Genomic DNA, 14,056 nt, shown 5'->3' on the forward strand with positions numbered 1-14,056 from the left:
TAACCATGTTTTCAATTTATTTATCAAACTAAACATGTTTCAGTTGGACGACAAGAGGAGACGTCAATCCTGATTAGTTAAACATATGCGTCATTCATCATGGCGCATGCATATACCTTGTAGGAGCATGCGTCATTGCATGTGACTACTCCTTTATTTTTCTTACATGCATGAGCTACTGTACATGACTACTCCTTTATCTTCTTTACATGTATGCGCCAATTAAAGTGGTCTATACTCCTACATTTGCATGTATATGTCAATTGAATATAAAAATCTAATACATACGCCGTAAGGATCGACGCCTCATCTTAAACGTAACACGGTTATTTTGATAAATGGATTAATTATTATGCACTATCAATGTAAAAAGTTTTACACTGTCAATTCATCACCATCACTCGTTTGCATTATTTTATAGGTTTTAAAAATAAAAATCAACATTATTTCCATATCCAACGTCTAAGATTAATTGACGGTGTAAAATCATTTTACATTGTCAAAGTATTTCAATTAAATCCTTTGATAAATAAATTAAAAATTTGATTATTTTGATATATAATTTTAAAAAAATTGGATATTTAAATTTTGTCGTTGCCTTATGCTTAAAAATTGGATTAAAGATATCTCTATAATAAGGAGAAAAAAACCCTTAATATTACATCATTTTCAACTTAACAAAAAACTTTTAAGAGCTTGATACTTGTCTTGAGCAACACTTTGGCGACCTGTGAAAGAGAGTTAGATTTGCATCGTGCGGTGAAGCATAAGCGGCAATGGCATCATCGGAAGGAGAAGAGTCTCAGCAGCCACAACTTGTCCTCGCCGACAAGCTTTTCCTCCTCAAACAACCCGATGTTCAAGACATTGACAAAGTTGGATTCAAGGAGGATGTCTTCACATTCGTCAAGGATCATGGTTTCAATCTTTTCCTCTTCTTTCAACTATTTTCTATTCTATATAAACCCTAATTCCCTTTTGTGTTTTTGTTTTGTACAGATATGGTCCCTTTATACGAAACCCTAGTCGCCGATTCTGTTTTGGATATGGATCGTGCCCTTTTGGACTCTATGCGTGCTAAAATTGACGATGAGCTTAAGAAGCTTGACGAAAAGTGAGTCTCTCTTTCGCTTTTTTTCTTACCTTGAGATTTTTGGGGTTGGGTGCTGTAAACCCCAATTGAAAATTTCGGATTTTGAATTGCAGAAAATTTTATAATAATAGGGTTACCATCTAAGTACAGCACACTGATTTCTCCTTGATGTTTATTTTTTCAATTAACTATATTATATGAGATTTGCTTAGCTGAATTGTACTAATGGATGGATTTGGTAAGTGTTTCTCTGTTCATATGTTTTGCTGGTTATTGATCTTAATCATCACCACTGTCATTACTGAGGTTGTGAACTAAGTTGATTCTTTTAGCTGCTGTATGTTTGGTTTTCATCTTGGATGAGTCTAAAGCAATTCTAGAGGTGTAAAATTGATTTTGACATGTTTGTTTTCTTTGGGCGAGTTAAGAATGAGATATGATTGACCAAATTATTTCATTTTCACCCTGGGAGAGCAGCAGACACAGTAGAACTGTAATCCATGCCCTCCATATTTTAGGAAAAGATGCAATGGTGCTACCATACTGAAGATGGCGTAAAGTTAACCCTCTTTGTATCTTTGTTATTTGGCTGTGACTGTGAGAGGTTATCAATAGTGATTCTATGAAATTATATCTGCATGTTGCTAGAGAACCTAGAAATAGAATTTTATCGATTGATGAATTTGACCTGTTTATGGGAGTACGACATATCTATTGCTAGAACCCGCATACTTTGTAGGACTTACTGCTCTTCATTTTCAGCATAGAAAAGATAATTAATTTTTTTTAGTGAAAATATGGAAAATTTCAACTCAGCAAATACAATTCGAAAACCTAAAATACTGGGAGAATGATAAATACCAAGGCTGGGTCGTAGTAATTGTTTTTTTTTTCTTTCTAATTGCAATTCCTTGAGATACAAGCTGTTATTTGAAAAGTGACAAATTTAATTATCCTTGCACTTATGATAGTCCATGTGAATGTCTCATTTTAGGATTGCCGATGCCGAGGAAAACTTAGGTGAGAGTGAAGTCCGCGAGGCTCACTTGGCAAAATCCTTGTTTTTCATCCGGATTGGGGACAAGGTATGCATTGCATTTATAGTTTATTGCTCATCTCCTTTATGCTGCTGGAATCAAGTCATCACTCTACCCCATGTATTAGGAGAAAGCCCTGGAACATCTCAAGATAACAGAAACCAAGACTGTTGCAGTGGGGCAGAAGATGGACTTGGTGTTTTACACGCTGCAGCTTGGTTTCTTTGACATGGATTTTGATCTAATTTCCAAAAGTATTGACAAAGCTAAAAGGTAATTATTTGAATCTCATATATCTGTAGTTTTATCCTCTGCTATGTTTTTGATTTAACCGATGGCTTTCTAACTGTTTGCAACATTATTACAGCTTGTTTGAAGAAGGTGGTGATTGGGAAAGGAAGAACCGGCTGAAAGTGTATGAAGGCCTCTACTGCATGTCCACTAGAAATTTTGAGAAGGCTGCAACATTGTTTTTGGATTCTATCTCAACCTTTACAACCTATGAACTTTTTCCATATGACACCTTTATATTTTACACCGTTTTGACAAGCATCATAACACTGGATAGAGTTTCCTTAAAGCAAAAGGTACCTCTATTTTTTCACGTTGCCTTTACACCTTTAATCCTTTTCTTTTAACTGTTCATTGTTTATTGGGTTATATTATGCATCAACTTAAGCTAATTTGCATCAGGTAGTGGATGCTCCTGAGATCTTGACAGTGATTGGCAAAATCCCACATCTGTCAGAGTTTTTGAACTCCCTATATGATTGTCAATACAAGTCTTTCTTCTCAGCATTTGGTGAGTAGACGCTGTATGAAACTCAGTATTTATGCGATTTCACACAAGACGCTTTGTGAAAAGTTAGTTTTTGTTTGTTATAATTTGAGAACAAGTACTCGCAAATAAATCATTTCAATCTTTTTAGTGCCATGTTCACAGTTTTGATTCATTTTGTAATTCTTTTCAGCTGGTTTGACGGAGCAAATTAAGTTGGATCGCTATTTGCATTCACACTTCAGGTATTACATGAGAGAGATCAGAGTTGTTATATATTCCCAGTTTTTGGAATCTTACAAGAGTGTGACAATTGAGGCCATGGCAAAAGCATTTGGAGTATCCGTGGATTTCATTGATGTGTAAGTGAATGCATCTCAAATGGTTCACTTTTTGTTTAGCATTTTTATGTGTTAGAATGTTGTTGGTGGCAAACTCATTACATTAATTTGTTTTCAGGGAGCTATCACGTTTTATCGCAGCTGGGAAACTTCATTGCAAGATCGATAAGGTTGCAGGCGTTCTTGAAACCAACCGCCCTGATGCCAAGAATGCTCTTTACCAGGCAACTATTAAGCAAGGGGACTTCTTGTTGAACAGGATCCAGAAATTGTCGCGTGTGATTGATCTTTAGGTGTTTTTACAATTAAAAAGGTGTATTGAAAGGCAGAGATGCTGGCAATATCAAGGGGACATCCTGTTGAATGCATTTTACTAGGCGGGGTCTTGAGACATGACATTTCTGTAGTCCATTTGATTTCCAAATTAATGAACACCCAAGCTGGCTGAATTATCTGAATCCATTTCGAGTTATATCTTAAACAATTTCATTATTTTTGTGACAAATTTAGTGTTTGAATGTATACTTGTTAGCTATGGTATTGTTCAGTTTCTCATTTTTGTTCTGTCATTGTGATTTGCCCAATTCCATGGCAAAATTTCCACACAACTCTGGTCACCTAATTTATCCAGGAGCGCACAACTTTTCCCTGCCCCGGTTTACATGTTTACCGTGTTGCTTGCAGTCGCTAGTTGTACCTGATTGAATCAGGTTCAAAGTGGCTGTGCTTGAATAGTACTTTTAAATTCGATCGCACCTTTGCACATATTATTGTTGAATGCAAGAGTTTTACGCAGTAGGACAAAATGGCATCATTGCAGCCTGCTGCCGTCCGAGTTATTTATGATCTAAAAGTGTCTTCTGATTGCAATAACCGTCCCTTGACTTAGAAACATCCATAAATGATAAGCATATTGCCTAGGGTGGGCTGGAATTGCAAACAAATACACAATGTGGTGATTTGGGTCTAATTCATTTCTCAAGTCTTTTGATATGGAGAGATATTGGTCTAATTCATTTCTCAAGTCTTAAAAGAAATGGAGAGATATTTGGAGAAAGATAACTCATAAAAATTGTCTAATTTTTATTTTTTGTTTGTCTTAATATAATTGTCCATTTGTAATATCAATGCAATATTTATTATTATTTTTATATTAGAGGTTAAAGGTAGTGCATTGTTAGTGTAAAGAAATATTACACTTACATCCAATCAAAATATTTTATATTGTCAGTACATACTCCTTTTTCTCTTTATATTATTATATTCATATTTATTATTTTTTAGTTTTTTAATACTCTATTAACTATAATTATATGGATATTCTAATAAATAATATTTATTTTATCATTAAAATTAATATGTTTAATTATTTTCTTAAAAATTGTGCATTATTTAAAATAAAATAAAATAAAGAAGGAATCGATTGGGAGTGAAATATATAAAAAAAGTAGATAGGAGATTTCTCATTTAATTATAATGATTAGGGTTCAAGACATGTTAAAGGGTATAAATATAATATTAACAATTAACTGTTATTATTAATTGTTTTTTTTTGTCTTTTTAAAAACATTTGTATTTATCTAATTAATTTGTTCTATGATAGATTATTTTACTGACGTTAATTTAGTTTTTATTTTATTTTTATGAATACGTGAACAAATTTAACGGTGGTTGAAAGTTGGAAGGGACTTTAATATTTATTAGTTTCAAAATTTCATTATATATACATTGTATTCTATGAATTTTTGTACTCTTGTATCCAATTTTCACAAACTAGATAAAAAAAATTCTTTGTCATAAATAAAATAAATAAAAGTGTTATTATAAACAAGAATTTAATTGAAATATATTAACAGAGTAAAATTTAATCTTAGAAGTTGAATATTAAAATAAATTTGATTTTTATTTTAAAAATCTATAAAATAATATAAATAGATGATGATGAATCGTCAATGTAAATCTTTTTACATGTGTATAGTAATTAATCTATATAAATATATAATAGTTATATAATGGAAAATTCAATATAATTTCATAGAAAAAATATAAACAAACAAAACATTTTTTTTGGCAAACAAACAAAATATAATTTCTATGTAGACAGACAAATGGAGTAAAAAAGAGTTAAAGAAAAAGTTATCTAAAATTCTAAAGAAAAAAAGGTTCTGTAGCTACGATTGTAAGGTCACCAAAACCCAGCAGTTAAAGAGAATCACAACGTGGCTTGTGAGCCACACTTTTGAGAACGTGTTCGTTTACATTATTTCATATACGAGCCATTGCAGTGTAGTGTAGTGTAGTGTAGCTAGTTAAGTTATGTTGCCTCCTCCTATCGTCTTCGATCTCAACGATGTAAAACAAAAACTCTCCCTTCAGCTTCGCCCTTTGCAACGTTCTTTCCAGTTCTGGGTTCGAGCCATTGATATTTACACCGGATACAAGGTCTCTCTCTTTCTCTTTCAACAATTGCTACATTCATTCAACTATGGTTTTCGAATTTGCTTCATTCATTCGTATTTCAGGTTTTTCAATTGAGAGTGAATTTCGAGAAGGATGTGCTGAAACAAGAAGCAATGTGGGAAAGACAGCACGAGCTTGCCGCTGATAAGATTTTCTCTATGTGCTCTGACCTTGGTGGTTTCTTCCTCAAGGTTTTTCTTAACCTTTTGGTTCAGTTGGACTTGATTTTACTTTACATGCAATTTTGATTTTTGATTTATTTTATGTCCTGCATTTTGTTTCTCGTCTTGATTTTATTGTGTTTCTTTGTAATCAGATTGCGCAAATTGTAGGGAAACCGGATTTGGCACCTGCTGCATGGGTGAAAAGGCTTGTTACGCTCTGTGATCAAGCTCCTGCAACCTCTTTTCATACGGTTAAACTTGTGCTAGAGAATGAGTTGGGACTGGGTATTGATGATGTGTTTGATAGGTTTGATGTTGAGCCTCTTGGTTCCGCTTCAATTGCTCAGGTCCACTTTACTTCCACCCATTTCAACTCATTTTTATATGTGTCTTCATTAATAGTCATTATTTGAATTCTATAATGGTTGCTGATACTTCCTAGGCCAATTTAACTCCCAAGTACTACCGCCGTTCCTAAATATAAGATTCTTTGTATATAAATCACGGAAATTAAGAAAATTAACTGTTATTGAGTTTGTTGTATGATGTTACAAGATGTTGGATTTATAAGAGAGATGACCCATATACATAATGCCTTAAGGTTTTTTATGGAGATGAGGCATCTCCCTTTCTTATGGTCCTAGAGCATTGATCCTGTTGTTGCTTATGACTCCCGGACTCGCCAACAAACGTTTACCGTCGAGGAGAGAGAACTAGTTAATGTTATGATAGATAAGGATTTTGTAGTTAATATTCAAGACGATCCTACATTTAGAGACAGAGGTGGTTATAAGTGTTTGGGCTAAATGGAGATACATAGTTGAAAATAATTAAGGTCGCTGTGGGAGAAAGACGATACATTTGTGAACGGGGTTCACAGTGCTAACCTGCCTGTGATTTGCAATCATTTTAAGTGATATTTTCTGTTACAATGTTAGGACATAACCTTTTTATTCTTTTGTGGAATAATATTCTAGACTGGCATTTTTGTGTGTGCAGGGGTGTTGTCAAGAGTGATATGTGATAGGTGGAGTGGCTACCGGATTTACCCAGTGATATCCTAGATTTGATCGATTGTTTGTCATAGAGCTGGTGTGTTGTTTGGGTGGTATATTTGAATGGGTAGATTGGTGAAATTAGGGTAGTGGGTTGCTTGGCTAAGGCAATCAGAAAATAGTGTGGGCCTATGGGCAAAATTCACTAATGATCGTTGATACAGTGGCCGATGTACACGCAACAGTTCTTAAACTGTTCTTCATGAAATTCATATTTAAGTTGTATAGGTACTCTTGAAGATAAACTTAGATTAGTAAACATCTATTGTGCTGTCCATCTCTGTACATGTACTTTTCAGTGCAGAATTCAAGTTAATCAAGAGTGACAGTTTGGTTATGTCTGAGATATTAAACAAGTTCTGCTTTGTATGCCATGTTCACACTTTTTTGTTCTTTTTCCTATTTAAATTTCTATTTTATTATGCCAATTCAATTCATTCTAATTGGTGGCTGAACAATTTTGAACATGTTGATTAACTGAATTATTGTGTGAACAATTGTGTTTCAAATTTTCAACAGGTTAGCTGTTTCCATTGTCCAATGTTGATTTTTAGCCGTGTAAATATGTTTTCTTAATAGAAGTCATATTGTCAGAAGTTGTGTTGTTTCTTGGGATTCATGTTCACATGACGAATAAATCCTCACGGGGTGATTACTTAGCAATTTTTTTTGTAACAGTACATAAATTCTTTTTAAGATTTGGTACCATGTAAGTATGTTAATTATCATATGTTTTTTGTAATAGGTTCATAGAGCGAGACTCAAAGGTGACAAAGGTGATGTTGTTGTCAAGGTAAACAAACTAGACAAGTCTTATGACTGAATCCCATAGTAAACTTCTGATTCTAATTTACTTTGCATGCAAATAGGTTCAGCATCCTGGAGTTCAGGATCTGATGATGACAGATATCCGTAACTTGCAAGCTTTTGCTTTGTACATGCAAAAAACAGATATCAAATTTGATCTATATTCGGTGACACGAGAAATGGAAAAACAGGTGTACATTATTTCATTGCAATATTTCTCTTGCATGTCACAGATCAGGATTATTTAATTCCCACTTATTTCTTTCCTCCCTGCTTTGCTGGTGTGTTGACTTATAACATCTTAACCTAAGAAGGAAAGCATTGTTGGATTTATTTTTCAATTTCAAAGTATTGAAGAAGTTCTTATTTGTTTCTTGTGCTTTCAGTTTCAATTTGTTTCTCAAGCTTTCTAATTCAATTAGTCACAATAAACCCTTTTTCTCCATAAACAGGATGTATTACTCTCCCTTAATTTCACTAGACAAAAAGTAAACTGTGTTGTATTATTTAAGTATGGCGATGAAAACAAACAGTGAATAGACGATACTTCGATGAAGAGGACCACCCCTCAGCCTAAAGAATATAAGCAGAGGAACCCTTCTGATGTAACAAAACTACAAAAGTAACAAAGTTATCACCCTTTCCCTAACAGAACTTCTCTCTGTATTCCTTCCCACCATACTTATGTACATGTAGAAATGACTTCCCCTTATTCTCAGGTACTCTTTTCCTCCCTTTTGGCGACATTGCTCTCAAACATTGCACATATCCTATACCAAACCTAGGTCCAGGCCTTTTGGTGAATTACTTGGGCTGTTAACACTTTGGTTCTTTTCCGAGTTTGATTACCAATAGGATTTAACCATTCTGACATATATGTTAGAGCATTTTGTGACTGAATCTCAACAAAATGTTTATGAATTAGGTGATTGTAGTGTCCGAGTGAATGTTCGTTTAACTATTGACTGTCTGATTTGAACCTAAATCTGACCTAACATTTTGAAAATATTGCTTACACATTTTTTTCACTTTGTGTTGCTGATGAGATTTTTGGAGGAAAAAATAATTTAGGCTCTAGCAGGTCTGTTTTTGTTACATATTGTTTTGTACAAAAGCAACTTATTACTTCTTTAGTGAAATCAGAGCAAGCTTCCCTTTAAGTAACATGTAAACCTTGTTTAAACTACTGAGCTAGAGTACTTGACAGCAAGTTGATTCTTTAGCGAGAAAACAAAGCTGACCTCAAGCCTTTTACTACCGTTAGGCCTATTGTTGTGTAAATCATTGAGCTTCTTTTCTATGGTTATAGCCTCATGGACATGCTAATGGTTCTGAACTTCTACATGATAATTATTGTAGATTGGATATGAATTTGACTTCATGAGGGAGGCCAGTGCAATGGAAAGGATTAGAAAGTTCTTGTATAAAATTAACAGAAGGACTCCTGTTTCGGTGCCAAGAGTAATACGAGATATGGTTACTAGGTATTCAGCACAGCATCTTACATAATCTGGATAAGAGAATATTAATAATGTACGAGAATGCTTATCTTTATTATTTTCAGAGAGGAGTGTGGACAATTTATTTATTGGACTTAGGATAAGCTTTTGTCTCCAAAATTACATGTTAAATGGCATTTGGTGCTAGCACTACAAGTTTCTTATCACATGCATTTTATTTCTTTGCTAACTAGTTTTACAATTATATATTTAGGGAACATTTAGGTTTTTGGACAATATATTAACCATAAAATACTTGGAAAGTGTGACTAGTAATGAACTATTAGTTTCTGCACACAGTTGTTATCAGGTCTATAATTATATGTTGTGAATCTAGCATGTCATCATTATCTTTTGAGCTTGCCATGCCAGCCGTGCTGCATTGCGGAAATCCCCTTTATTATAAAAACAATACTGAATTGAAAACAATGAAGAAAATAAACTCAGGGCAGAAAAAGTCTTTATATGTTACACATTAAATCTTGGTCAAATGTTTAATAAATGTATAAGCTTTTATGTATTCGTTTGGTTAAGCCTTTATTTAGATGCATTGGTTTACATCTATTTCATTTGTAATGAGATTTTGTAGTAATGATGTGCTTCTTTGGTTGTACAGAAGGGTCCTAGTTATGGAATATATTGACGGGGTTCCAATAATGAACCTCGGTGATGAAATAGCAAAGAGAGGCATAAATCCTCATGGTAAGGTTGCAGCTGCCGCAAAGCAGTAAGTTCCTGAACCATCCTGAAAGCAGTCTTGTACACCCTACTTTTGTTTTGGTCAATGACTTTTACATGTCCTGAACTATGATTTTGACATTTGCTTGTAGTTTTCTGGTCTATTTTGCACCATCAAAGTAAACTTATTTGTTCATTTTTTTCTTCATGGCCTTCTCTCATGTAGTTTAACTTTTTCCTTTCTTTCTAATTCCAGTCACTCTTACTCTCCTGCAGATCTCTTTGTTGTTATGTTTTTTATTTCTAAGGGCATATTTGAACTTAAATGCTAGTAAGTTTTAACTTGAGGGAGGGTGTTAGAATATTCGAAATATCTTATAATTTCTTTTGTTATGTTAGAGTATCTTAGTTTATCTTGTACGATCAATCTGTAATCTTAGTGTCTTAGGCTATCTCCTAGGATTAGTTTTTATATTACTTAGGTAGTGTTATATCGTTTTCCTGATTTCTCTATTTATTTAGGATTAGGAGTCCTGTCTTCCTATAAAATAGGGTTTGTGTTTATTCTTTTGTATCGAGCTACTATCAAGCTACTATCAAGTTAGTATCATATTATCATCAGTAAATTTTAAAGGTCCTATTATTTCTCTCATCCTCTCTAAAACCCACAACTTTCATCAGAATCTATACATTTAAACCATAAATTTGGCATAACTACGAATAACAAATATGTTATGCTTCTGATAGTGATCCTCAAATCAAAATGTTGCATGACTAAAACAAATTTGATGAATTTTGGCTCTCATTCATCTTTCAATAAATTTAATTTCTTCGTATATGGGAGTTTAATAACAGTAACACCAACTTTTTCTGAAAGATTCATTACATTCATTATTTTTCATACTTATGTATATAGTTTCAGGTGTATTACACTGTTAACTTTCTTATGGACCTGCAGGAAAATTCTTCAAAGCTTGACTCTAGCATATGGTCAAATGATTTTGAAAAGTGGGTTCTTCCACGCAGATCCCCATCCAGGAAATATCCTGATTTGTAAAGGGTCAGAGGCAAGTCATCACTTAAATTTGTTTTCATTTTCTTCTATGTTATTTTATCTCTCTATGGGCGATATCCTTTTGTTATTGAATAGTCGATGTTTTAATCAAGAGGAATCACATATTGAAATGACTTTGGGGTAGAATATTGATATTTAGTTTTACATATTGATGCCTAATATAATTTTTAACTTTTAATTTTAACCACCCTAATATTAGTATTTTTTCTTGAGCCAGGTTGCCTTGCTAGATTATGGACAGGTGAAGGATCTCCCAGAGCAATTGAGGCTTGGTTATGCTAATCTCGTTCTTGCAATTGCTGATGGTGACTCAGTAAGAGCTTCCGCGAGCTTTAGGTACGGATATTTTCTGAGTCTTATACTCTTATTTATCAAATGCGTCTTTTCTTATTTTGTAGAAAGTAAGAACCGAAATAGATAGTTAGCTAATGCCAAGTTACAACTGTACTAGTTGTTCTACTGGTAATAGAGGAGAGAATAGTTTATGTGGAATATGATTGATATGAGAAGTAAAAACAGAGAGTGGTGATGATAGGAGAGAAGATAATGGGAATGTTGGAAAATATAAAAAGTACTAGTTGTTAATTCTTCACAAGTAGCACCAAATTTGATGGCCTTTTCAAGTTAGCTTTGCTAAAATTGAATGCTCTAACCCTATATTAATATGAAAGTCTGATTGAACTGTATAGTAAACATTAACCACAAAATCTAATAACTACTGTATGTGCACTTCGGCATTCTTAAATGACTTTGCTAAAATTCTAAATCAACTTAAATTATGTGATGTATGGACTTCATTGGAGGAAAGTTGACTTAACATAATTTTGAATTGAGAATGACAATTGATCAGTGGCTATATTCAATTCAAATTAACTAACTACTTCTTTTACTCTTATTTTGCAGGGAGCTTGGTATAGATACATTAAGCAAATGTGAAAATGAGCAACAAGAAATGTTTAAACTGGCAGAGACAATGTTTGATACAAAATTACCTCCTGGTGTGAAAATGCTGCAACCTTTTTCAGATGAATCTTCAATTAAAAAAATAGCTGTTCAGGTACATTTAGAGTACAAATGTGCATTCCACATTTTTTCCAGCGATTACACATCCTTGATGTAACTTGAATGTCTGTGAGGGAGGTGTTTGCTGTGCATAAAAAGATGTTAACTGCAGAAAACTAAGGGGAATGCGGGGGGGGGGGGGGGGGGGGGGGGGGTTGTGAAAATTTTCTTTAAAAGGATTTGTAGATTAATGCAACACCTATTGATGCATACATATAAATGATATTTATAATCACGGAACAAGCAGGAATTAATTTGTTAATATTTTTTGCTGCTACCTTTTCTTCACAAAATTTTTATTCTTGTGTTTGGTTATGGTAGGCTTTCCCAGAAGAACTGTTTTCTATACTTCGGACGGTGCATCTATTGAGGGGACTAAGTGTTGGACTTGGAATCAATTATTCTTGTGCAGAACAGTGGAGACCCATTGCTGAAGAAGCTTTGTCTCAAGCTGGTAGATTTAAAGGTGCCACTGTAACTCCTATTTAAAATGAAAGTTTACAATAAATGACAAAAAAACTTAAGATTAATTAAATTTTTAAGGCTTTATACATCTTTTTAAGTTTCAATCCCTATAAAAAATTGTTAACGTTTGTGTTCATATTCATAGAACATAGGAAAACTGCTTTTTGTTTTCCTTGTTTTGGTTTTAAATTTCTAAACCATGTCATATTATGCATGTTGGAATTAGTGTAAGAGAAAACATGAACAAATATTAGATAAACTAAAATCCAAACATAGACCAAAATGTATATATTACAGAACTTAAAAAAGTTATTTAAGCCAATATTTGTATAATATCTATTGACATTTCAAAAAGGAATGCCTCGGCCTCGCATGTTTTCGATTTCTTATTTGTATAATCTATGGTGTATCAATTTTTTATTATGATATCTCTTCATTGAGCTATATCTAATTCTGAGCTTACTTGTCGTTTTCACAGATAAAAATCTTCAGCACAGAGGTAGGTTACATGGTATATTAAAAACATTATTTTGGAGAGACTAAATAGGTAGATATGGATCAATCTACATTTGATTAGTTTGTTGGTTGACTGGCAAGTTCTGCGTGGCATTGAAGAAAGATAACTTCATCTTCAATATGGCAAGAGCGTTTCACATTGATTGAGAGGCGATTACAAGTAGATGTTTCTTACCATTATTTAAATTTTTGGAAAATGTATAATGACATCATGGAGTCTGTGCATATTTGAGTCCGTAGCATGAAATTTCCTATGATTAAGTTGATAATTTCTCAATAGGTATCATTCTTCTTCATGGTCAGAGTTCAAGTTTGTAGCTTACATGAAATCACATGGAGACATGGTGAGATTACCACCAAAGAGATAGTTTCCAAACACACTTATTTGTAATTATGGATGGAGCAGTTTTGCATCATGCGACTATGTTCAATTTATTTATTTTTTTAAAAATATTATAAGTGTCAATGTGGCCGTGTGAGGGTTTCATTTTGTTTATACATCCTTCTGTTTATATTTTTCTTAAAAATTCTCCTATTTGAAACATCTCTTACCATTTATTTCTAGAAATATTCCAGTTTGAAATCTTACCATTTATTTTTGGAACATGAATAATATATGTTTATAATGAATATATGTCACGTTACAAATTAGTTTTATTTGGTTGAGATGTCTAACTCAAATTTTAAAATCTATTAGACAGTCTTTTATCACATTTTTGATATCGGACACTCATCATTTATATTCATACATTAAGCTTAATAGGATTGACCATGAACAAGTGTGTTAAGAGTTTTATATTAAAAAATATATCAGATGAACATATATTTTGAGATAGATCCACCTTAAATTCTAAGATGATATTCTAAGAATTCCATGTCGGAAAATATAGACATATATTTTTAGATAGATTCAACTTAAATTCTAAGATGATATTCTAAATATTAGATCATAAGTCAATTTATAATTTTACTCTCAAGCTCATAAAACAAAGACTATTAATTTTTTTTCTTTCTATTTAAGGAGGA

General features: G+C 33.0%; 2 protein-coding genes across 2 annotated transcripts; both read left to right on the plus strand.

The window, feature by feature from the left end:
* Positions 1-658: 658 nt before the first annotated feature.
* LOC127074029 (26S proteasome non-ATPase regulatory subunit 6 homolog) lies at positions 659-3,804 on the plus strand. The gene is made up of 8 exons (XM_051015289.1): positions 659-918; positions 1,000-1,114; positions 2,088-2,178; positions 2,258-2,403; positions 2,498-2,717; positions 2,824-2,932; positions 3,102-3,270; positions 3,368-3,804. The coding sequence occupies exons 1-8, from the start codon at positions 777-779 to the stop codon at positions 3,540-3,542; spliced, it is 1,167 nt and encodes a 388-aa protein (XP_050871246.1). The 5' UTR covers positions 659-776; the 3' UTR covers positions 3,543-3,804.
* A 1,598-nt stretch (positions 3,805-5,402) lies between these two features.
* LOC127074030 (uncharacterized) lies at positions 5,403-13,446 on the plus strand. The gene is made up of 12 exons (XM_051015290.1): positions 5,403-5,691; positions 5,772-5,900; positions 6,026-6,220; positions 7,674-7,721; positions 7,798-7,926; positions 9,095-9,219; positions 9,851-9,961; positions 10,871-10,979; positions 11,205-11,323; positions 11,891-12,044; positions 12,371-12,515; positions 12,993-13,446. The coding sequence occupies exons 1-12, from the start codon at positions 5,566-5,568 to the stop codon at positions 13,055-13,057; spliced, it is 1,455 nt and encodes a 484-aa protein (XP_050871247.1). The 5' UTR covers positions 5,403-5,565; the 3' UTR covers positions 13,058-13,446.
* The last annotated feature ends 610 nt before the right edge of the window (positions 13,447-14,056 follow it).

This window comes from Lathyrus oleraceus, chromosome 4, assembly GCF_024323335.1.
Source record: "Lathyrus oleraceus cultivar Zhongwan6 chromosome 4, CAAS_Psat_ZW6_1.0, whole genome shotgun sequence".
In the NCBI taxonomy this organism is placed as follows: Eukaryota; Viridiplantae; Streptophyta; class Magnoliopsida; order Fabales; family Fabaceae; genus Lathyrus; species Lathyrus oleraceus.